We start from the raw sequence: 25,358 nt of genomic DNA, 5'->3' as shown, positions 1-25,358 counted from the left end.
ACCACAATAAATAACCATACAGACCAACAAAGGCAGTAGGTCGATCGAAGAAAACAAATACCAGATCGTTTTTTTTGGCATTTTATTTCATTCAACTCCTTTTATTGAGGAGAGATTTTTTTTTTCCTTTCTTCATTCATTTGTATCAAACCGAAGGTCTGTGTATTCCTTAGAAAAGACGAAACGAATCGAAATCGGTGATGGCTTATGAATGAATTTAAAACGCGCACTCAACACACCGATTATTTGATGTAGGTAAACATTTTTTCTTCTTTTCGTGTTGAACGAACAAACCAACGACAACGACGAACGACAGACAAAGAGGAATCTCTGGACAGAAATGTGAAAGAATTAGATAATAGCGTAGGACATTCATACATTTGAACCACTAAAAATTATTGCCTTTACAGCACATTAAGTGAATTTTTATCGTCCTTTTTTTTACCAACACCCAAAGGATCTGTCTTAATCTCTTACATGTTCTTCTATTAAAGACCAATAAAGTGACACATTGTGAAAATTTATGTTTTTATTAGATTGAAGATAAAAACGGTGTCAAAAAAGTGTACTCGAATCTCTTTTTTTTCGCAATAATTTCGCTTTGTTTTCGTCATAATTCGAATTCAATGCGTCTTGAGAATGGTACAATGGCAATTACGTGGAAAAAATGCTGAAATAACTTGAAATTTATTGGAATGGAATTTGATTTAATGAAATCGAAAGGACACAATGTGCTTTGAGCGAGTTCGATATTTGAATGGAAACATTTCAATTGAGGAGAAAAAATTTAGCAAATAAAAGATTTGGTCAGATGTAGCAAAAATGGCCAGAAACGTTGATAAAACGTAGTTCATGAAATTATTGGGCGTTTCGATGATTCGAAATTCGATGATAACAAAAAATCGAAAATCCTCAAAAAAAAACGAGAAAAATGTGAAAAGTTCGGCCTATTTGTTTGAATAAAAAGAAAATATTTGAATATTTGCTTCACATTTCTTTCGTTTCAGTTTCTCTTTCACTAATTAAAAGATATTGACATAATTGGGTAAAGTGAATCGTTTAAGAGATTCGACATCCTTCCTTCGAATGCATACGGGTGACAGGCGTGACATTTTGGCCTGGATGTAATAACAAAAGCGAGACAAATGTTGGCTATTCTGTTTAGCTGAGAAAAAACGAAGAAGAGAAACAGTTTTGGAAGGAAAAAAGTGTGAATTTCGCAATTTCCCACGCTTTGCACAGGTAATGTGTACTAAAATCAACTGAAAAAAAATAAAAATTATTATGTGTTCACCGGTTCACTACACGACAAAACTGAGGCACTGAGTCTGACAAAACATCGAAAACAATGCAACGAATAGCCCGTACGCACTGTGACCTATTATTCGAGTGACGCACAAAAGTCTAGGTTTTGCCTTTGCAACATTCAACATACGAACGGTCGCAAGACGAAGGAGAATGGTATGTGTGACAAAGAAAACGAAAGAAAAGATGAATGGACTTGAATGTGTATTCGAAAAGAAATTTTGGTGCAGTGTTGCAATGTTCAGTAATTATCTGCACAGTCGATCGATGAATTGATCCAGATATATCGACCGCAACAGACAGTATGACGCCTCAGCATGCCATGCTATATGCTAACCAGGAAAAAAACCAATGCTAAAACCTTTCGAATTATTCAATTTCTCTCCGAATTGATAAATCTCCGTTTGCCCATCGTCATTTCGGGGAAGTTGAATTCAAGGAGTGGATTTAAATCGATTTCAATGCAAACCACTGCAATTGATTATTATGCATTGCAACTAAATAGTTCAGTAAGCGTCAAAACAATTACTTTTTGCCAGGATTTATTGCCATAAATTACCCAACATCGATGACATATAGTTTACTGGCTGCTGCGCTGTGAATATTACGATCACACATCGTTACCTCCTGGAGTGCTCTTTTCATGCACATTATTGATTTCGGATACAAACTACTTTTCGCACAACAAATTGGCTCAAATCTTCATCCTGCTTTTAATACACTTTATGTCGATTACCAGAATTGGGTATTTGGAGTTTTTCATTGGATTTCGAAGCAAAGCTAATCTTCGATACTACAATCGTATAAAAACTCAAATTCTAAATAAACATTTTTTGTTGTGTCGTATTATCCTTTTTCAAGAAAAAAAACCCGATGTAGCAAAGCCCACAATTAAATCGCAATTTTTATAGTTCATCAATAATTTTATTGGACACTTTCAATAAAATGAAACCAAACTGTAAAGGAAATGAAAAAAGGCCCAGAAAAAACGGATCGTTGCTTTTGTTGCGCATAAAAAAGAGAAGAATGACTGAACCAGTTCAACCTACAAATATATTCTTAGAAAAACGACAGTTTTTTATAAGCTCGGTCAAAGAAATTAGTTGACTCTTGTCAATGCCACGCACATCGCGTAATATCTAGCACCAGGCATAGCGTTATATGAATAGCTGATGTTTGAATTCTTTCATTGAATTGCTCGAAATCGATCCATTCAATTTTGTGAATGGATATCAAGAAGCATAGACAACAAGAAGGAGGAAGACACTGCACAATAGAAACGGACAAGCAACTGATTTAGTCTTTTTCATTCAGGTAGGAGAAAAATTGATTTCACACGAGCAACTATTTGTCGATGAGTCAAAACCGCGATTCGACATTCTGCAAATTCAATTACAATTTGGCTTTTGGCATCACTTCACTTTGGCTAAATAGAGAAAAAAGGAGAAAAACAGTGTTTTTCTTGTGTAAAAATGCTTACTCAATTTGTGCAAGGTCGATTTTCAAACCAGTCTTCAAAAGATATTTAATCAGCCTAAACTGAAGTGATGAGATATTAAAGAATAAGCTAAAGTGGATTTAAAAAAAAGTTAAAAACGTTGGAAAATTAGATTTTTCATTAGAATTGGTTTATTCGTTCTCATATAAAAACATATCTTATACAAATTAAGTAAAAAAAAATATAAAATTTCGAAATTTATCATTAAATTCTCTGTTATGTCTTAGATTAAAATCTTCTTAGCTATCTAAATGCTATGTACACAGTTTTTCATTGGTTCTTATAAAAGTTTGAATTTCAAACGGCAAATAGTTAAAACACTAATTACAAAAGTTGTCTAGTACCCGTACAAATATGGATAAAGTGGCAAAAACATTGCCGATTGCATGTAGCGATCTTGAACGAAATGAGTTCTGCAAAGAAAAGAAGAAAAGAAAGAAAAAACCATTAGAATTTCGATTGGTAATAAGTTTTGCAAAATGAGAAAATGGCGATTCAAAAATGAAGCGACTGCGCAAATGTTGCCATAGAATTTGTTTTTAATCTTTTGCACAGTTGTCGCTTTTGAATACAGAAATCTAAATTTTATGAATGATTTTCCATAGAATTGATGCTTACCGTGTGTGTTTTTTGAGATGATCACGTCGTCCGAAGCGTTTGCCGCATGTTTGGCATGGGAATGGACGGTGTCCGGTGTGGATACGCTTGTGTCGAGTTAATTCTTCATTTCTGGTAAACGTTTTACCACAGTTGGGTTCATCACATTTAAATGGTCTTTCGCCTGTAGGAAAGAAGATCAAAAAGATTTTCGTTTATTAATCTATTTAAAGCACGAAGTGAAATTTGAAAACTCTTTAAGCAGTGCTTTTAATTGGATTAATTTGAAATTGTTTGTAGCTTACCGGTATGAATTCGAATGTGTCCCTTAAGTTGGCCATTATTTGAGAAAGCAACATCGCAATGGGGGCACTTAAATTTCTTTGGTCGTTGTTTTCTGGCCGTCATCATTTTGACTTGAGCTTCTTCGGCTAGGACTCGGGCATACTCTTGCTCCATGACGAATGGATCGACGCCCATGAACGGAAGGTTTGGTAGCATTAAGTCCGGATAAGTGGTGGCTGCTGCGGCCGCCGCCACTGTAACTGGTGCTGTTGGTGGTTGTGCGAAAAACGGTGCTGTTGGAAAAAATCCTGGCACTTGTGGTTGAAGATGAGGCACTGGCGTTGCATCCAATTTGGTGTGTGGAGCTCGGTTCACAAAAGCCGTTTGTTCGGTGATTGTTGTGATTGATTTTGCGCAATCCATTGGAACATCGTTGATCAAAATCTTTTCACTGGTTTTATCACAGCAATCGATTTTACTATCGATAACTAATTTTGGGCTCACCGATGGAGCCATTGGCTGTTGCAATTGCATCGTTGTCGACGTTATCGTACTATCCTGATTGGTTTTACCGTCCCAAGGTCGGAACAAACGCGAGTACGTTTGTGGTGGAGACATGGCACATTTGACCGACATTTTCACTTGATTCGCCAAATCGTTCAATTGACACACAAAAATTTATCACAAATGACACTTTTTTTTTAAAAATCCAATTTTTTTAAAACTTTTTTTCCTTGCAAAAAAAACTTCGTTAAAAAAAAAATTCGCTACGAAATGTTCCTCTTCCTTAAGCAAACAGAAAATCGATGTTTACAGCTTAACAAACCAAAGTCAACTAAGATCGATCTTCAAGAGGTATCACTTTTAAAATAAGCCCGAACAATAGAAACGATCGAATATAATGGTAGCCAAAAATGAAAAATACATTTCAGTAGTTAGTCAAAAGATTAAAGAATCAACAAATAGAAATACACACATACACACATGAACGTGCAATATAGCATTTTCTATTGTTGAAAAGGACGAGCACTCAACAAGCAGCAAGGACAGAGAGAGAGAGAGAGAGTGAGAGTACGCATAGAGCCGAAGGGAAGAAGAGAAAAAGGAATGTTACAACTCCTCCCCATACTTGGCAGCCCTTCTGTCTGACGAATGCTCTTCATTGAATGCGTTTGATGCGAGAGGCAAAAGAGTGAAGCACACGAATGCACAACAAACACACCATAAACAAACTAGTGGTACACAATATCAAATATTTAGGGTAAATCGAATAACCAACTAAAAACAGTTTTCACGAATATGCCATACATAGAGAAACACACACGCGTACGCACACATACACAGCCTATTTTTTGTGTGTGCTGATGTAAGAATGATCCCTCTGTGAATGCATAAATCGTAATTTTGCGGTTAAAAAGCACATACGTTCTAACTACCACAATAGCCCAAAACACATCTCGTCACCGACGATGTTTTCCCTCTCGCGACCGGGCTGCATTTTCCCTATCGATGCCTCGCAGAGAGAGGGACTGATCGAATTCGTATATCACTCCTGACTGCGTTTTAATCAAATCAAATAATTTCGCTTTCTTCTTCTTCTTCTTCGTTGCTTTCTGGTGAATATGTGACATCTCTGTTCAACCGCCGAAAAAGTGCGCGCATCGCTTTTGTTGTCTCTGTGATGCGATGAAAAATGATACGAACACAGGGCACACAATAAAATTAACGGGAAGATAATAAATGGCAGCGAAAAAGCGGTCACACAAGCCTCAAAATCAAATGAAATCGGTACAACGTGCACACAAAAAGTGTTTTCAACATAAATCGTCAAACCCTTAGTTGGTGTGTTGTTTGCAATGGCATTGAGTGTTTATCTGAGCTACAGCTTGCAATTTGAATATAACATGACGGCGACACACATTTCTGTTCCACTGAAATGTCGAACAGAGAGAGTCGAGTCGAGTCGAGTCGAGGTTTCGGGGAAACTGTTGCATCTATTGCTCAATAGAGAAAACCAGAATTTTAGTTCCACATGACTGAATTTTGCCATTGGTTTGACTCGGCTTGGCGGCTCTCTATCTCTCGAAATGGCTCTTGCTCACACTCACTCTTCCCAACACACACACACACACACACCGCAATGCACTTTTCGATGGTGTGAGAATTATTATCGTTGTCAACGCATAATAAATGTTCGAATCACACAAATTACCCGTCAACCAGAGCTGTGAATGTGCGTCAAATGGCAAAAAATGGCTGCGTAACCAAAACTGCACAACATTGATACTGTTTAATAATATAGCGTTACTACGATTTGTAACCAGAAGGCATAATTTCTTCCAATCATTTTATTACGATGCTGTTTTTTTTCCTCGTCTCATTGTTGCTGTTGTTATTGTTGTTTGGCTTCATCATCGGCCCGAGCGTCATTGTGGATTATCGCGATTTGGTTGGCTTTGTTTTGGGCCATGCTCGCACTTTTGTTGCACTTTTTGGCATTCATTATAATCAAGATTCATGAAGGTTTGTACATGGATCACGCAGTCAACTGCATTAAGAAATCAAGACAATCAAATCGATTCCATTCCACATGAACGATTGCATATTCCGTTAAATTGCCAAAGCACACATTTTGTGTGCGTGTGTGTGATATTCCCAAATGAAAACACGGCTTCAACATACCAATTTTGTGGCTTTGTTTAATTCGAAAATTTCACTCACAGTTGCTGCAAATTATTGCCACAGACAAACGAATAAAAATCAATTTAACTGTGAATGTTCGTTTGGATTCTTTCACCGCAACACAACGCTCTTCAAATAACGAAATCGATTTCGAAGACACTCGAAAAATATGATTACATTGATTGCGATCCATCATTCGGACGCATTTTGATAGCAACGTGTGTCGTGAAATTGTATTATTCCAACAGCAGATCAATCTAAGTGTGCCTTCGCCTCAAAATAGATGAGCCCAACTTTATAAATTTATTTATTTATTTTTTTTTTTGGCCGAAAAAACTCGGAATTCAAACTTATTTTGAATAAATCACTCAATAATGATTGAATTGCGTCATGTCAGTTATACCAAATACGTGTAACAATAGACCTGAATAATTGGAATGCATTGAAGTCCGATGATCGATCTTCGTCGTTCAGGTTTTTTTTGTCTTTGTATCGATGTGAAGCTCGTGACATTGTCAACTGTTGCATTTTTACAGCGTATTTTTTTCCAAATTTTATAGAGAAAAAACACATCGTTTGTGGCTTTAATTTAGCTCGAAAATGTCGTATTTGATTTTGATTTAGGTTGAGCCTTTGCTCATACCTCTGTAATAAAATTGTAGTTTTGAAATCGCGCTGCTGCATTGAATTGATTGACAATTCAAAGCATTTTCCCCAAAATCACGTTTATTTTTTCTGTTTTTTTTAATGTAATTCAAAAATTGAACACGCTTAAATTGCGCTATAATTTTGAGATTATTCAATTTTTCTCTCAAAAACATGTGTTCATTAAAAATCGATCTTCTGCTCATCATTCTTTGTTTTCGGTCGAATTCGTTTAGGTGGCCTTTTCTTTATCATTGGGAAAAAAATGGACGGAGATTTTTGTTATGATAACTTTTTGTTGTGTTATAAAGGCGCAATTGTGTGTAATGTGACACTTTCATGATCGATTAAATTCGCTTCGATGTATTGCGATTGGAATTTTAAAATTGTCTCAGTACAAAATAACGAAATGGATTCAATTGACGATTTGTTTTTTTTTGTGTCGACGGGTTTTAAATGAATGTACAAATTAAAAAAAAAAAACTAAAGTCAGCAATTTAATCGAAATGCGTACCCTTAACCTCTATCGAAGGGGCGTCGTATTGGCGTATAATTTCAAAAGTGCCCGTCATTGATATTGCACTCTCACTATTCGCACACATTTTATTCATTTAAAACTCCGCCTCCTGGTACAATATTTTCGTTTTGAATTTTATTCAGCACGACACACACACACATACACCCGACCGAATGCACCCCATTCACTCATGAGCCAATGTTTCGTCTTTCGTCGAGATCCGTGCTTTGTTTGAGCTACGTAGATATTTATCAGGCCACAATTACACACACTTGTGGTGAATCAACAATTTTATTGAAATCGAAAGGAAAAAATATTCGACGAAAATGTTTTTATTTTTCGATCGAAAATGCAATATATTGAAAATGCAATGTCGGATTTGGGCTAAGCGTATGTGTATATGTCGTTGTAGACCCTCTCTTCGACATAATACAGGAAAAAAAAGAGGCATAAAGTCAACGCGATTGTAGGCTAATCGAATCCGCTTTTATTTCATCGCCCAGTTTACTGTTTTTGTATACCAAATGTATTTATATCGATTTCGGTTGTTTGGAATGGATGCGGCCGAGAGGACAGAAAAAAAAACATCTGCGGCGCACTTTCCTCTGTCTTGTGTCAATTCAGCATTTTTCCTGAAAAATGCACGATTTATTTAATAAAATATAAAAATATTTTTGGCGTCCGTGTCTCTTTTGTTCAAGTAGCGCTTTTGTTATCTGGTTTTGCGAGAAGAGACACAGGGAGAGAGAGAGATCGTCATTTCAACACCACCGGCCTTTTATGTGGAAGGTATGTATAAGGAGGTGAGTTTTTAGAGTGGCTTTTGTGGTTTGATATCAGCCATTGAAATGCGCATTGAAAAGCCAATGTATTCAACAACAGTGTCTTATATTCAAAGGAACGAGGAACGGAGAGGAAAAAAACACCAAGAAGCGAACAACATAAGGATTTTTCAATCAATTGTATCTGTTTTCGAAAATAAATGACGTCTCGCTTCGGCTCACTTTCACAATAAAAAAGCAACCATATGCATAGCAACACAATGGCTTGCTCTCGTGGACAACGCATATAATTTTTCACACCTTTGCTGCGATCACAATGATTTTATTGTTTTTTGTGCTTGTTTTTGCTGTCGGTGGTGATGTTGTTTCTTTTTCGAGAATCAATTCAATGAAAGAAAAGCGCCAAAACAAATTGCCCATTATCAACATTGGAAAACTGCACACTCGACTCGTTTGGTGTACATGCGCATTTGTCGCAGTTTGACAAAATTATGATTGATTTGCCAATTACATCGATCGATTTAGAAGATAGACAAAAAAAACACACATCCCGAAGTATGAACAAGTAGCAGTGATCGAGTGAGTAAAATCCTTTGATTATTCTCTCGCAATGTGTTTTTTCTCTTCTAAATGGCTTAAGTGCAAAAAGAAAGCGTGTCACAAATCAGATTATTATTGAAATGATTCACTTTGACTTGGTAAATGGTAACTCTCTTGCTGCCTTTTTCAATGTATAGTATTTTCGAGTTGTAAAAAGTTGTAATTTTCAATTGGATATTGAAATATGGATTTGCGACAAACGATCAATAGAATTTGTCACTTATATTTGTTGACTTTCGGATTGAGCACATGTCGAAGGTGTATTGATCTTGTTTCAAATCATTTAATCTCACTGAAAAGACAAACACTAACAACTTAAAACCAAACCACTATGCGTTTCTCTCTCTCTCTCTCTCTCTCTCTCTCTCTCTCTCTCTCTCTCTCTCTATGCACAAACCATGAATGAATCCGAAACTCATTTTGGACTTTGGTGCTGGAAATGGTTTTATGAATAAAATCGGTGCCATTCAGTCTGAACCGATATTGCTAAACTCGTACGAAATGAACGAATTTCGAAGAGACGAGAGTGAAAAAAAAACTATTGACTTTGCAATTGGAATTACACACGTAGTACAACTACTTAAGCTGAACCAAAATCAATGGATTGGACTTATATCGGATTAGTGTTGCATCGCTTGTAATTCAATTACCAAACACCAGAAAAAATATGACAATACTTGCTTTCCGTCCGGATTCATGCTATTGAATCCATTTAAAATGTAAACCAAATTTGTTTCGTACACTTTCAATTTGAAACAGCTACCGAATTTCCTCCAGCTTACTCACGAAAAATGACATCAAGAGACATATCTTCTCACTGAGAAGTTCTCAGAGTAGAGAGAAAATCTTCAAAAAACCGCAAAGAATGCAAATTCCTCAACCTCATGTCCTGTGATCTGTTCGGTAAACCAAAAAAACCGGCAAATAAAAGCAATTTTCACACTTATTTCTATGGTCATTGAAATGCCAAGAATGGAAAAAAAATTATTTCAAGAGTCACTCTGCACATGCGAAATGCATTCGGAAGCGATCCAGGCAATCATCTCAATAATCGATTTTTGGTATTTTGATTGTGTGCCTTTCATGCCAAATATTCGCATTATATTTTTGAAAAAACAAACAACAAAATGTTCATTATTTCTAATCTGCTTACATTACAACTATCTTTGTGGATTTACTTTGTGTGTCACATACACACACCGTTCGGTACGGCACATAAAGGACTTAAATGCTGAATAGTAGCACAAAAGTACCCGATAATTGTATTGTTACTTGTGCACAAAAGTGCGTACGAAAAGTTTGTGAGAGAGAAAAAAAGCAACAACATTTTCTTTTTGGACTAGTCATTTTCATTCACAAAACGAGCGTTGGTCAGTGTATGTGTGTGTGTGTGTGTATGTGTGCGCAAAAAAAAGAACATACACTAATGCACTACGGGAACTTAGCATTTCCAAGTGGTTTGTTGTTTTTGTTGTCAATTGTACAGATGTAAAGTTTTGAGTGTTTTTTTTTCTCAACATCTAAACAAACCGAAACCGATCGACATCTACATGTAAAACATCCCGACAAATCAAAACACAACGACAATTGTCGTTGAAAATTATCAACCATGAAATTTGACCTATTGAAGAAATTATATCGGAATAGATGCAACATTGAGGTATAAAAAAACAATTCGATCGCTCAATCGATCATCCGATTTCCTTTTTATTTGATTTCCTTCAAATCCTTTGATTTGTAAAAATCCTTTTCTCGGTCCTTTCGTGAATATTCTTGTTTTATTCCATTCGATACATTGTTTGGAAATGAATTTAATCAACAAATGATTCCTTTGCTTGCTTCAATTGGAAGACTTCAAATTGAAGTGAATAAACTAGTCAGTATATCCGACATTGTCAAATGGGAAATATATTTTGCTTAAAAACACAGCAACTGGTTGCTGAAGGGATGTTTCTCGCGTAGAAATATGCTTAATCACAAAGCGCATAAGCGCAATTTGAAAAGTGAACATAAATATAAAAATGGAACTTCATTCAATCATCAAAATAGGTAATATCCATTAGGTATCAATGTTTTAAATCAAATCATCACAATCAACTTAATGATCGCTAATATAGTTGTTAGGTGGAATGGGCGATTTTGAGGTTCATTGTATGCTTTATAGAAAAAGAGAGCTTGAAGAGCGTTCGATTCTTCTATCAAAATTCTAGGTAATTTGATTCGATTCAATATCGTTCAATTGATTAAAGAGAAAAAAAGCGGTGAAAAATTACGGAAGAAAAAAAAACTAGAAACAGTGCATGCCTTCAAATATCTAGTGTATTTGTCGCTTATATCAAATGGTTTAAATATACTTAGGTTTCTCGGTAGTTTCATGTGTATTTTTGATAAATTTATCAGTTTTCATATTTTATTTTCCATCCCCGCGTGCTTCATTGTGCTATATTTGATTCTTTTATCATTTCGGTTTGCCATTTATATCCTTTGGAGAATTGCTATGTGTCCTTTTTCACCAAAAATGTTTCATCGTTGCGAAATGCGTAACAGAAGCCAAAATCGGCAAGGAAGAAAGCGATGCGATTGCGAGCGAAAAACCCGACAAAGAGCATCGACAACCCGAAAAAAAGCCACATCAATAGAAATATACAGGCAAAGGCACATCATCAACCAACTATGTGGCTATTGTTGGCATTGTTGGCAGCTACATGTTGCAATTCAGCTATAAACAATCATTTCAATAGAAATTGAATTTAAACAATGCCCGCTGCTATAACAATAAATTAGTTGACATCTCTATTGGCAAAATGCGATGCTATACTTATGACACTATGACATGTTATTTTTACGTGTAGTTTTTTTTTAACACTATCAATATTTCGCATAAATCGATGAGAAATTCTCCCTCGTCATAGTCGTCTTGTTTTTACGATTGTTGTGTTCGCAATGCGGCTGCATAAAGGATGTTGCGAACAGAAACAACACAAAACAAAGTGAGGCAAGCAAGAGACAGAAGAGAGAGAGAGAGAGAGAGAGAAAACGCACGAGAAAAAAAGTCAATTGAAAAGATTGCAACCGATTGAAATTGCCGAAAAAAAGAGAATAAAAATGAAGGAGAGGTGTTTTAATGAAGAAAATGAACATTATCACCTATCTACTGTTGAAGAATCTTGAAACGAATGAAGGGAACACAATGATGATGAAAAAAAAGTGCCGACACGCTCTGTTATCCGTCGTTGCATAGTGCATTAAAGGCTAAATCGTTCATGCGTTCTTTTTTCTCGTTCATCCACTCTTCTTGTGCCTTATTCCAACACATAACTATTGTTTTTTCCTGGATTCTTTAAGAAGCGGCTACTATATTTTATATTGAGACGATCCTTCTGATTTATCTATCTATCGATCCAAAGACACAGAGAAATCATCGTTTGTCACTTTTTACTGTTTTTTTTGGCAAAAAGATATAGTTTGTCGTTCCCAAAACAAGATCAGTATATGACTCGATCATTATTTTGCACGTAGAGGAACAAAAGAGAGAAAAAAAAACTTGTTGCCTTTTTTATGTTCTGCATGACAATGACACAAATAAGATGAGACACATAAAACCGATGATCGTTTCATTTGTATCTTGCGCCAACAAATCAACCCGATATTATGTCAATAGATTTCGTTGGTAACATAAAAATTGACCGAATTTTTCGGTATTTCAAAGAATCCGTCATAAAAAAAATTGTTGTTAAAGAAATAGAGACAAAAAAATAAATTGATCGTTTGGTAGCAGAAAGGAAGTTCTGGCAGACAAACTGTCCCGACTGTGCTGCATCGAAGAAATGAAGAAAAAAAAAACTGTTTATGAATTGTGATATGAAAAGGTATGCCATCGAAGAGGATCAATAGAGGCGTAACAGATATGCGTGAAAATTGAATTGCTCTGCATCGGTTTGAAATGGCGACCAATACCGAACAATGTCGTTAAAGCGTCGTCTCGTTTTGTTTCGAAATTATGCGTATAAAGTTGTAACAATTTGAAAATGGTTTAAAGCTACTTAAACGATGCCAGTTTGATATTGAGATCGAACACAAAACAACAAAAAAATGTGGCCGAATTGACAACCGGAACCAATGTTCGGGTATCGAATCTGTTCGCAATAGGCAATAAACTAATTTTTAAACGTACGACTTTAAACGATTGTTTGGATATTTTCAACGAAACCATAACGAATATATGATGCAAGCATACAATGCTATTCATGAAAATCATCAATTTCAAATTCATACATATCAGGAAAAGTTATATGGAATACGTCTCAATTAGGTGCATTCGTTGACATCATCGACCACATTCGGTTTGTTTTCCGTAGATTTATCAAATTCTGTTTTAAATTTTTTCTCTTAAACTATTCGCATATCATCATACCCTCCATATAATCGCCTTCCAGTCAGAATTCATGCCCATATGCTCAAGAAATGTCTCCTTTCTTGGCAAAAAATCTGCAACAAACATCGATGCAATATTTCATACCGCAAACTATTGAGTTTGTTTGCTATTCATTGACGTTAATCAATTGTCGCTGACCCCTCGATGAACGCTTCAAGAAACTCATCATTGTTATTACAATCATCTTTTCGCACCATAAATACACTACAGTATTCATCCCTTTTTTCATCACCTTTACCACATTGCTTCATGTGACGTCACACTGAATGGCATCGTTGAATGGCTAAATGGTTTTGATGAAACGAATGAAAGCCATGCGAATTGTGGTAAGTGATGTAATATCACCAGAGGTGATTCTTTCTCCTCTCTTCTTCTTGTGAGAATTCTTTGCACGAGCGCACCCAGTTATCTATGCTAACTTACTACAATAATATTCGTGTTGTGATTCACATTTTAACTTTCGTTTTCCCTGCCAAGCGACGATGCAGAGCAGCAAATATTCATCAGTACAATTTGCTAGCTTCTATGATCGATATCGAACCTTTAAATCTAATCAAAGTGAAACAACTCATTCTAATATTTGCCTTTATCGTGACGGGAAGTTTAAAAAAATTAGTAAAATAAAATTGAGCACATTGAAGAAATGGAGATGAATATATCGAGTTATAGTTTGGACTAATAAATAGTGATTAATAAGATACTTACTTCTTATGACTAGAAACTTCTAATAAGTAGTAATAAGATGCAATCTTATTACTCTAGTAATATATCTAGTGAGTATAGTTATTAGAATGTTATTGGTCGAACGAGTAATAAGATGCATGGTATCTTATTAGTATAGTTATTAGATGAAATATATTTGGGTAATGAGATGGTGATGTTATTAGTCTGGAACCAAATGTTTCCCATTGATAACAAACTGATAAGGAGTGCGAATTTCGATGTGGCGATAACATCAATGGATTGAGCACACAAAATACTGTATGAGAATCGAAAAAAAGTAAACTTTTTTTTTCGATTTTCGGCTGTATTACGACCGTCTACATGGGAAGTTTGTATGAAATTCTCGGAGCGGCAAAACGGACCGTGATGTCACTCCCAAAGGGAGTGTAAACACCCAGCTGGTTTGATGGCCTAAAATACAAATCCGGTGGAATATCAGCTGATCCACGGATTCTCAGGATTTGACCTGATTCCAGAAGTCATTTTACCTATGTTACCACAACGCAAAGAAACTGAAGTGCTGGAATCAGGTCAAATCCTGAGAATCCATGGATCAGCTGAAATTCCACCGGATTTATATTCTAGGCCATCAAACCAGCTGGGTGTTTACACTCCCTTTGGGAGTGACATCACGGTCCGTTTTGCCGATTTACCCAGCCGTTTTCGAGATATTTCAATGTGTACATTTGGCCATAGAAGCCAATGCAAAAGCAGTGGCGCTCCGAGAATTTCATACAAACTTCCCATGTAGACGGTCGTAATACAGCCGAAAATCGAAAAAAAAAGTTTACTTTTTTTTCGATTCTCATACAGTATTTTGTGTTCTCAATCCATTGATGTTATCGCCACATCGAAATTCGCACTCCTTATCATTTTGTCATCAATGGGAAACATTTGGTTCCAGACTAATAACATCACCATCTCATTACTCAAATATATTTCATCTAATAACTATACTAATAAGATACCATGCATCTTATTACTCGTTCGACCAATAACATTCTAATAACTATACTCACTAGATATATTACTAGTGCAAAAAAGTAATGAGTAATAATATAGGTTCATCTTATTAGACTAATAAGTAAAAAGACCACTAATAAGATACCGAAAATGCCAAAGAATATATCGAGTAAGTTCAAGAGGACGAAATCAACTCTTCGGATTGGGAACATAATACAATGAATGGGAGGAAAATGCAGTAGTTTCGAATGCGCAAAAACTCATCAGCATAAAGTATACTATGCTTGATAAGCAAATCGAAAATAAATGATTTGAATATAAAATATCGCAAGAAACCAAACATCAAAAAGCACCATTCAAACCGTCGCTTGCGATTACGTTGAAAATGGTTAGATGATAAGGGAATGTAGTCTCAAACGGGCCGGCGGGTCAAACGGGCCACCACCGAAAATTTTGACAGTTGACATATTAACGTCAGACTGATCAGTGTCAAGTGAATGAATCATCGATAGCTAAGTTTCAGTGTGGTTTCGAAGAGTAAAGACGTACTCTGTGTATGATAAAAAAAATTCGTGTCGAGATTTTTTTTAAAACAGTTTTTAGTGCATTTCGCCGACAACCATTGTGTGATTTCTTTTCGGTAATTTTTCAAGGTAAATATATCATACGTGTTGTGAAAAGTGCATATTTTTAGCGCATAAAGTCGATTTTGATGTTATTTCATCATAGAAAGTTTTTGTTGCGTCATGCAAAAATGACATGTTTTGGTTCAAACGGGCCACTTTTGTCGTCTCAAACGGGCCACCCAACATTTTTCTTGATTACACTGATACATAATTTCTATGATGAAATATCGTGTTCAATGCAATAACATGGCATTTTAAAGTGAATTTATAGCTTATTTTCATAAATTCAGGTGGAAAATGTCGTCGTGTGGAAAACGTAAAAGTGATCGTGTGCTACCGAATCGCGATAACGACGCCATAGTCAACGCATTGAAAGCAGTGAAATTGGGCAAACAGGCAGAAGAAAGCAGACAATGCGGCAAAAAAAGCGGAAAAGGCGGCAACATCGAAAGCCAGCGCATCGAAAGCGAAGCCATCAAAGAAACCAGCCAAGCGACCAAAGAAGCAATCATCTTCGGATGAAGATGAAGATTTTTGCATCATCTGCATGCATATGTTACCGATGAATTCGATGATTCCGATGAATAATCATCTTCAATTTCCATGTCAAAAGCACATAATTGAATAAAAATTCAATAATCCGTCGAAATATGGTGTTGTTATTTCATTATTTCTTCTATTTTTCAGATTTTGTGGGGTGGCCCGTTTGACCCGGCAATTTTTTTTTTGCCATTTTCAAGGTGTTCGGAAAATTTGCTATAATTTTATTTTCTGCACTGAAATCATAGGACTCTCTTAAGCAAAAAGTTTTCTTTTGAGGTCTCCTTTCCAACGGTATATATATGTTATACACATTATCCACTTTAAAAGATGTTATAGCGGTAAATCAAAGTGTGGCCCGTTTGAGACTACATTCCCTTATTGATAGAAAGAGAGACCAAAGGAGGTATGAGAAACTCAGCAAGCGATCCTAAGGAAAAAAGCTTTTGAAAAACATGTGACAAAATGTAACTAGATTGTAAACAAAACATTGTGACAAAAATAAAAATTAAAAGTTGAATAGCAAGATGGAGTCGCCTTACATAAATTCATATATATATATATTAATCGTTGAAGCCATTCAGAATGAAAAAAAAGCAGCTCGTATTGGAAATTGATAAAATTGGTTTAACGTACTAATGCCAGTATTAAATAAATTAATAACAATAATGAAACTTTTTATTCTGACATAAAAAGTGGAAATTTATTGCGAACGTTTTCGTAAATGCCCTTTACATCTTCAAGCCACAACAATAACTGTTTTTGTTCGGTTGAATACTAAAAAATTGTGTCAAATATGGTAGCTTGATTTGATTTGAAAAATCAAGAAAACGCAAAGATGAATAAAGAAAAAGAAAGCAATTGGAAATGTCCACTGTGGTGAAAATATGCATTTTAACTCAAACTTGGATTGAAATATCTCATCAGTTGTCAATGCTTTTAAATGACTAAAAAGACTCGATGTTGTGAGGTCTATTTGTCTGTTCATTGAGATTTTTCTTGTTCAATGTATGAATATTTTCTCATACGCAGTTATGAACCGTTCATTACGAACATGTTTCAAGTTTCCAAAACCAGCAAAAGAGTGATTCAAATCAATCATGTGATCATCTGGTGTTGACAAATGTCTTCTTCTTTGATGGCTTGGCCTGTAGTATTCGAAAATCGATTGTGACATTGTAAGCGAATATATGCATTTAGATGAATATTTAAATCTTGGAAGATTTGCCGGAATGACTTCGGGTAGGGTGATTTCAATTGTAGATTTTTTGTAGTTTAATGTAGTGTTTTTACTTTTTTATGTAATTTTTTTGAGGAATCGACTGTCGAAAAACTGCTATAAAATGGAACAACTCAAATCTTGGTCAAAAAACGTATTTTCCACAAATCGAATTTTGCTGCGAATGAAGAATGGTTTATCAGATAAACTTTATCTACTAATAAATGGTTTATCATTCGAACAGGTTTACTTACTAATTTTCAGGTGTCGATATAGATTTTCTTTCTAATTTTGAAAAATGGTTTCTGGTAACCACGACTGAGCTAACGTGCGTGCAATGAAAAATTATGCACAAATTGAACATTGTTCCTAAAGCATTCATGGATAATCGCGATAATTTGAAAGAAGAGAAAAAATGTATTTTACAATTTCCTTAGTTCTTGTTCAAATTATTCTGCGGAAAATCATTTTCAATTTAATGATTATTTTAAAATAATACTTCAATCCAAACACAGTTTGTCTACTTATTTCTCAACAGATATTTGAATTTGAACGCTGTCAAATGTGAAATCAACATTTGACAAATGCGAAATGTCATCTGTGGCGGTGAAACTAACCTCAAAAAAAACATTGAACAATTTCCCAAATAGAATGCGTTTATAGGCTTTAGAAATTCTTTAAAATGATGTTATCCAAATTTGCGCGCATTATATTAAATTCTACGTTTCGAATAAATCCCGTGCTAGCGTCAAGGACGACCAAATCAATATTTCAATATACAAATTTGCGAGTTGAAGCCCGAAGTTTCCATTTAAATAGTTATGAACTGCAGAAGATAGCACCAAAACCCAATGCAAAAACGAAAAAGCCTGAAGATCTTTCGGCCCAATCAATAGGATATTATACAATGGCTATAGCTGTGCTGTGTGCTGGACTCACCTTTGCAGCGGTGCCACTCTACCGTCTTTTTTGTCAGGTAAATATCGAATTCAAGCAATATTACAATCCATGATTCTTATCAATGGTTTAGTCGACAGGCTACGGTGGAACGGTGAATGAAGGCCATGACGCCAGTAAAGTGGAGAACATGCAGAGAGTCGGAAATCGGGTGCTCAAAATTCAATTCAATGCCGACACAGCGGCTTCAATGCGATGGAATTTCAAACCACAACAATATGAAATCAAGGTTTGTTATTGTGTGATTTTTCGCCTGTGTGAGAAAACCGAGTCAACGATGAATTCGATTAATGTTCATAGGTGGTTCCGGGTGAGACGGCACTTGCATTCTACACAGCCCGTAATCCAACCGATGTTCCTGTAATTGGCGTTAGCACGTACAATGTGATCCCATTCGAAGCTGGCCAATATTTTAATAAAATTCAATGTTTTTGTTTTGAAGCACAACAACTGAATCCACACGAAGAAGTAAGAATACGTTAAACCCATTCAAAGCGAATTTTCTTCATCGAATTTATGTTTGGTTTTTGGTTCCGATTTCAGGTTGATATGCCAGTATTCTTTTACATTGATCCAGAGTTTGACGAAGATCCAAAAATGGAATTAATAGACACGATTGTGTTGTCGTACACATTCTTTGAATCAAAAGACGGTCTCAATATACCTATACCCAGCTATGCTCGGACGCATTAGTTTATTGTTGTGTAATTCATACAAAGAAAGTGCAGTTTTTAGTACAAGGAATGATTAAAAAAGCAAATTTCAAACAAAAAGAGATTCGGTTTGTTGTTTTTCCATTTCATTGTGGTGGTTTGGATGGATTGGGACGAAAACCTCCTGGGTATTCTCCAGGCTTTTTATCGGCAAACTGATTTATGCCCATCGTATAGGTCACTTCACCTTTGGCAAATTTCTCATTGTGTGCGATGAATTTTTTCACATTGTTCTTGAATATTTCAAAACGTTCAGCGTCCTCAGCTGGTTCGTAGCTCTTGTTGTGCTCCACCTAAAGTGTAATATGAATCGAAGGTTTCAATTAAATGTTCACATTAAATCAAGTATTTCAAACGAAGTCAAACACACACAAAATTTACTCACTTTATACAAAGACCAAAGTTCATCAACATTCGACTCAGTCGAGAGGTTGTCCAATTTGGATGCTGTAAAATAGAACGACAAACGATAAAAATGGAAAGTCCGAAAGCAAATATTGCGAACATAAACAAACATGATTGATAACGTAATAGCTCTAATGATCTTGTTTTTAATTTGAAATTGTTCCACATTGATAATTTGCACAATATTCTGTTTTCAGTATCTACGATTCATAGTTTGTATGACTCATTCTTTGAATGCACTGAGATCACACCCAATTACTGTTTGAAATTATTTAAATCCATCGAACATGGATAAACATCTGTTTTTCTGTTTGAAACCATCAATATAAATTTATTGACAAAAAAAAACACTTGAGTCAACCTAAATTCCGAGAATATGATATCATTTCTACGTTGTTATTTCCTAATGATCAATTGATATTTGGATCAATAGATTAAATTCAATTCAAAACCTATTTTTCAATTGAATATTTAAAAAAAATGCATGAATTTTGTTTGAAAGTCTAAATTAAAACAAAATTGTCCCAAACATTTGTTTAATTATAAGTTAACGATAAAAAAAAAATTCCACAAACCCATAGTGTACGTTGTAAACAGAACTGCGATGTAGCAAAGAATGATGAATTTTGTCATCGTTCAGCTTATAAAAACGAAACCAGTGTCAAATCAGCTGTCAACAGCAATAGCTACAACAAAGAAAATGAATACACTTTTTATCTATCTTTGTGCGCAGTTAAACATTTATCCAAATTTAATTGAAGAGTTTGGTTGGAACCAAAATATCGTTGAAATTCTGGAAATATGTCATTTTCTCGAATTTTCAAAGTTTTAAATTTGATTTTATTCCTTTAGTCATACCAATTATAACTATTCAGAAGAAAGACTTATCAACAGACTGAAGGGTTAGTTTCTAACATTTGTCGTTCTCAAATGTTCGTATGATTTCAAAAATTGTCAACAGATGGAGTTAGTTGCTCATCCGGGGGAGAAAAGCAATTTCTTATTACAATTATCGTTAGCATTATAATGAAGCCCATTCGATTTGTGTTTATTGATGCATTTTCTATAATCTATTATCAATTTGAATGTAATTAGTTCGGCTTTTTGATAACTCATTAGAATAATGAATTATAACCGCATTTGTTGAATGTTTGGTTGAACTACTCGGTATGTATTTCAGTTTCGAGTAAAGTTCGATAACCTCCGATATTGCCTCAAGCGATTTATTAAAATGTCTTGTCCAATTGCAAAGAAATAACCTTACCTATTCGCCCGCAATGCTTAACGACCGTAACAAATGGCATCGATAAAAGCAAATGAACGAACTCTTCGGGTGAATATTCTGTGTTAAAAATAGTTTTTATTTAAATAACTTTCCCTTTACAAATACAACTACCATTTTGGGTTTGATTTGATTTATTTCTGTGTGTTTATTTTTTTAGAAAAAATTCTACACAATGATTCTATATTTGGTGATAAATGGTTCAATATTTCATTTGCGCTCCCGGAGTATCATTTTAAAAAAAATGCTCCACGAAACGAGAAAATCAATATTAAAAGATTGGGAGTATATATGTTTCGTATAATTAGTATGACATCGTTTCAATCTGATTGTTCATAGTGAATTTTAATAGGATTTTTCTTTGTTCTTCTTCATTATAATTTTTTTGTCAACAGAAAATGAGCGCAGGCTATAGTTTATTACTCATATCTATTTGAATTCATGGTATAATTGGCAGTGAACAATTTTATTGAACTGAATCAAAAGTTGAGACATTTGGTTTGGAAATATATTGTTCTTTTGTTAAAGTACCTTGTATTTAAGAAACTGTAGATTGGTTTGAATGGTTGTTGTTCAATTCTTTTTGGAAAATGTTCATTATAAAATATGCAAAAGTGTGACAGAAACCCAAACGAGTTATTTAACACTTTATTGTCATTTTTTAAAGAAATTACAGTTTTTATTTTCACGTATATTAATACTTCATTTTATATGGAGTGGGTATGTTATGCCTAGTATTTTCTCATTCATTTATTTCATTTTTTTTTTGTAAATTTTTGGAATTTTAAATCTATATCCTTTTTATTCGTTAAAATGTCACTGCAAGAAATGTTCCGCTCAAGTGTTTTCAAATGAAATGGTCTATAAAATTCCAAAGATCATTTGTTGAGCTAATGCGATAATGACGCATCACAAAGGATTTTAAGCTGTTTAGGGTCGAGTGATGCGCCGTCGATATTAGCTCAAGAATAGAATCTGGACAATTTCCAGTTATTAAATTATTGATTATTTCCAGTATACAAAACTATTGTTACTAGCTTACATATGTCTACATCTATTGATCTGAAACGGCTCGTTTCATTGATCAAAACTGAGCTAAAGTTCAAACGATATTTCAAATTTTGGTTTTCATTTGATCATCATGTTTTTTAAATAGGTAAAATAGGAAGAAGTCTTGAATAGGTCCTCGTATTCGATAAATTTTCGGCTTAAATGGAAAATTAACCAGTTAATTTCGGTAAAGAAAAATCTCATTTTAATTTGTTCGATATAATACTGAGTGAGTCCATAAAAATAAACATGAAAAATACATATAGCAATTTCAATTTGCTCAATAAACGAAAGAGAAAAAAAAATGGTCAAAATAAATTGGCAATCAAAACATTATGACTGTGTGAAAAGAACTGAAAAACAAAACAAAATCACTTTAAACGGTTTGTTCCTGTGAAAATAACTTTGTCAATGCTGCAAATTGGGTTAATATTCCACAATAAAATTTCAAGTGTGAAAATTGAGTTTCGTTTTTATGGAGCGTTAATTTGATGTCTGTTGTGATTTTGTTTGTTTATTTCTCTGTTTGTGTATCATCGAGTACAAAGGAAGTGTAAGCAGTCATCGATTTTATTTGTTCTGTTCAACTTTAGTTGGGTTTTCATTATTTGGTATCTTGATTATTCTTTATCTTATTCTAGGCTTATACAAAGTTTTATGTGTATGAAATTTCTACGTTTTTTTTATTCTTTTTTCTTCGTTTTATTTATTTTTTTATTGGCGAGCATTGCTTGTGTTTTCAAAGTATAATGACTTCGATACAATCACAAGCCAAAGAGCTGTTCTCTATGTCAAGTACAAAAATGAATGAGTATTTATTTTTGGTTAATATTCATTTAATTAATGGATTTTCTTTTTCTTTTCTCTAACTGATATGGCTTTTTACAAACAATGCACTGGTTTAAAGCATCAGCTGCTGGTGTGTGTGTGTGTGTGTGTGTGATTGTTGAGTTTGAGCCGTGAAAATGAAGAACTTATTGTCGATTCTGTTTAACAAAATGTAGAAAAAGAAAACCATTCCAATTTGGCTTTCAATTGGAAATGGAGAAATTTCGAGTTGTGAGATACAGAAGAAGAAAAAAGTTCATTTTTTGGAATTTAATTCGCTTAGCCCATCAAAATGGTTTCAACATTCAACAGATTTCGTATTTTATATGGTTCTGGATAATGATTTAGTTCCATCTTCAATATGAATACACCGCTGCATTGATGATCATCTTATACCGTACTTAGTTGTCTAGAAAAAATCTTATTCACTTTGATTATAGTTTATAATATTTGATTATATATGTATTATTTTTTCTTCTTCTTCTTCTGGGTGTTTTACATTCTAAGACTGTTTGGTAAAAGGATCACTGTATATAATTCTCTCGAATCTATTGTGTGAGGTAGATGATTCAATCATATAGACAGGATGCGTGTGTGTTTTTATTTTGGTTGAGTGATGACAATGTACATTGATGAAGCCGTAAAAAAGAGAAGATTTAGACACATGGAAAGTGGATGAATAAATTAGGCAGTGCAAAATTCGAGATTTTCAATGGAAAAACAATGCTAATATTTATAATTCTATTAAATAAATATTTTAAAAAAAAACATTTAAAAAAAATGTTTCCATTGTTGTGATTTGAATACGAAAAAACAAAACAAAATCTAGTTGTTATACAAAACTTTCAGTGCCAATTGAATGTTGTATGAATAATTTGGATTCGCGATCGTCGTTTGAGTTGTAATTCAAACGGGATTCATAGATTGGCGTGTGATTTTCGGGATAGCATTCGATTTCATCGGCTGATGAGTCGATGGATTCAGAGTGTTTGTTCGACATAGCGGATATAAGTTGTGTTTTACAGTGTGCACTGATGCCGGAGCTGCTTCGTCGTCGATTTGCATTGCAGCCATTACGTCCATTTTGATGGCCAAAATACACTTCTTTGTTGCTTTTCTTTTTATTTGAAGTGGTCGCACCGCCATCCGTATCGTCCGTATCCATCCTCTTGACCGAGCCAATCTCCTCGATTTCTTCGATGTCTTCAAATGTGCTACGTTTTCGCTTTGCAAAACCATTTCGTTTCGCTTCCACACTTATCGAACTGGACCGTTCGCTATCACTGCTAATCACCAAAATATCCTCCAGCCCATTTTTAATGACAATCGAAGCCGTAATCGTATCCGAATCATCTTTGATTCGTGCACTTTTACGCTTGTCACCGCTATTTGAACTACTCAAATTCGTCGATGTGGTATGGAACGTGCCTTTTCGCGTGCCCAAAAACAGTTTGTGCCGCACCACTGACTTGCATCCAAGTAGTTTTAGAAATCCTTCCCGAAATTTCGATGACATCAAATTATAGAGAATTGGATTTAGCGCTGAATTGATGTACAATAGAATGCGACAAAAGTACAGTAATGAATAGTACCCTTCGACGCCCAATTCTAGCATCGCTTCTGGCGGTACAATGATTATCCACAGTGTTAATGCACGAAACGGCAGTAAACAGATGAAGAAGCTAATGACGACGGCGCCCAACATGAATATGACCTGCTTACGATATTTTAGCACATTACTTCGATTGCCATGCGATGTGATGCCTGGATTGTTCATTAAGTGACGCGCAATCACCGTGTACAGCACGAGCAATATCAAAAACGGTAATATGAAGAACAATGCTATGCTACCGACGAAATAAAATGCCGGCCAAAATGAATCGACTAGCGTTAGGCAGACGCTAACTATGGATCCATCATAATATTCGGTGAACGTGTATTTCGCAATCCATAGCATGGGGCTAAATTAATGAAAGAAAACGGTGACCATGAAAGAAAAAAACAAACAAGAAGTACAAGAAAATAATTCAGTTTTTGGTTTTGTTTCACATTTTTTTTTACATCATTTTATATAAAGAAATTAATTGATCGCTTTAAAATTATCTGCCAAATAAAGATGGGAAAATAAAACGAGAACAAAACATCAACTCTAATCATATAATCTAATAAAGCATTCAAAATCGCTGTGTTATCAAATTGAAAATAAATCAATGGAAAAACTAATCTATAAAGGTTTGTGTGTAATATATACAGAATATTTGTGTGTTAATGCATTAAAAAATGGAATTGTTTTCTAATTACCTGAGTTGTTTGTCTTTGGCTTGTGTGTGTGATTTAGATTTGTTTTTTTTTGCTTGTAAATTGTTTGCATTGTTTATGTGCAAGTGAGAGACAGAGAGTGTGGAAGTGTTGGGAGTTGAAGGATGGGGTGTTGTTCGTGTGCATAATTTTTTTTTGCTTGTTTGTTTCGAATCCAAGATGCACAACGAAATCACCGATGCCAATTAGAATTGTTATCATTGATTTTTTTTCGAAACCGATTCCCATACGTTGGTTGCCAATTTTCCGTCCATGTTTTTATTTACAGATCAATTTTGAAATACTTACTACATCAGCCCAATAAATAAGTGTACATGCATGCACCAAAACTCATTCGGGTTATTTACAAAAATATATAATATCTACAATCTTTTTTTTGTGTGTTTT

General features: G+C 34.7%; 3 protein-coding genes and 1 long non-coding RNA gene across 4 annotated transcripts in view; 2 read left to right on the top strand and 2 right to left on the bottom strand.

The window, feature by feature from the left end:
- Window positions 1-2,994: 2,994 nt before the first annotated feature.
- Window positions 2,995-4,399, bottom strand: LOC129578486 (Krueppel-like factor 4). The gene is made up of 3 exons (XM_055467172.1): window positions 3,706-4,399; window positions 3,422-3,584; window positions 2,995-3,216 (listed from the first exon to the last, which is right to left on the bottom strand). The coding sequence occupies exons 1-3, from the start codon at window positions 4,319-4,321 to the stop codon at window positions 3,141-3,143; spliced, it is 855 nt and encodes a 284-aa protein (XP_055323147.1). The 5' UTR covers window positions 4,322-4,399; the 3' UTR covers window positions 2,995-3,140.
- An 11,129-nt stretch (window positions 4,400-15,528) lies between these two features.
- Window positions 15,529-16,307, top strand: LOC129578666 (uncharacterized). The gene is made up of 2 exons (XR_008689124.1): window positions 15,529-15,685; window positions 15,949-16,307. It is a non-coding gene; the product is annotated as an uncharacterized LOC129578666 (long non-coding RNA).
- A 1,714-nt stretch (window positions 16,308-18,021) lies between these two features.
- LOC129577810 (cytochrome c oxidase assembly protein COX11, mitochondrial) lies at window positions 18,022-19,149 on the top strand. The gene is made up of 4 exons (XM_055465405.1): window positions 18,022-18,393; window positions 18,448-18,603; window positions 18,675-18,842; window positions 18,918-19,149. Exons 1-4 carry the CDS (start codon window positions 18,100-18,102, stop codon window positions 19,065-19,067), a joined length of 768 nt encoding a protein of 255 aa, XP_055321380.1. The 5' UTR covers window positions 18,022-18,099; the 3' UTR covers window positions 19,068-19,149.
- A 152-nt stretch (window positions 19,150-19,301) lies between these two features.
- The window catches only part of LOC129579478 (uncharacterized), a 76,755-nt gene continuing 70,698 nt past the window's right edge, over window positions 19,302-25,358 (bottom strand). Inside the window, exons 7-10 of the mRNA XM_055469587.1 lie at window positions 20,351-24,620; window positions 20,068-20,178; window positions 19,473-19,534; window positions 19,302-19,380 (exon numbers count right to left, since the gene is read on the bottom strand). Of these exons, the coding sequence (XP_055325562.1) occupies window positions 23,485-24,620 (1,136 nt within the window). The 3' untranslated portion in view covers window positions 19,302-19,380; window positions 19,473-19,534; window positions 20,068-20,178; window positions 20,351-23,484. The remainder of the gene's footprint in view (window positions 19,381-19,472; window positions 19,535-20,067; window positions 20,179-20,350; window positions 24,621-25,358) is intronic.

The sequence above is a fragment of the Sitodiplosis mosellana genome, unplaced genomic scaffold, assembly GCF_009176505.1.
Source record: "Sitodiplosis mosellana isolate CC-2019 unplaced genomic scaffold, AAFC_SMos_1.0 Smas_scaffold_6226, whole genome shotgun sequence".
Classification (NCBI taxonomy): domain Eukaryota; kingdom Metazoa; phylum Arthropoda; class Insecta; order Diptera; family Cecidomyiidae; genus Sitodiplosis; species Sitodiplosis mosellana.
Note: the sequence above shows the minus strand (reverse complement) of the source record. Positions and strands in the feature narration are given on the sequence as shown.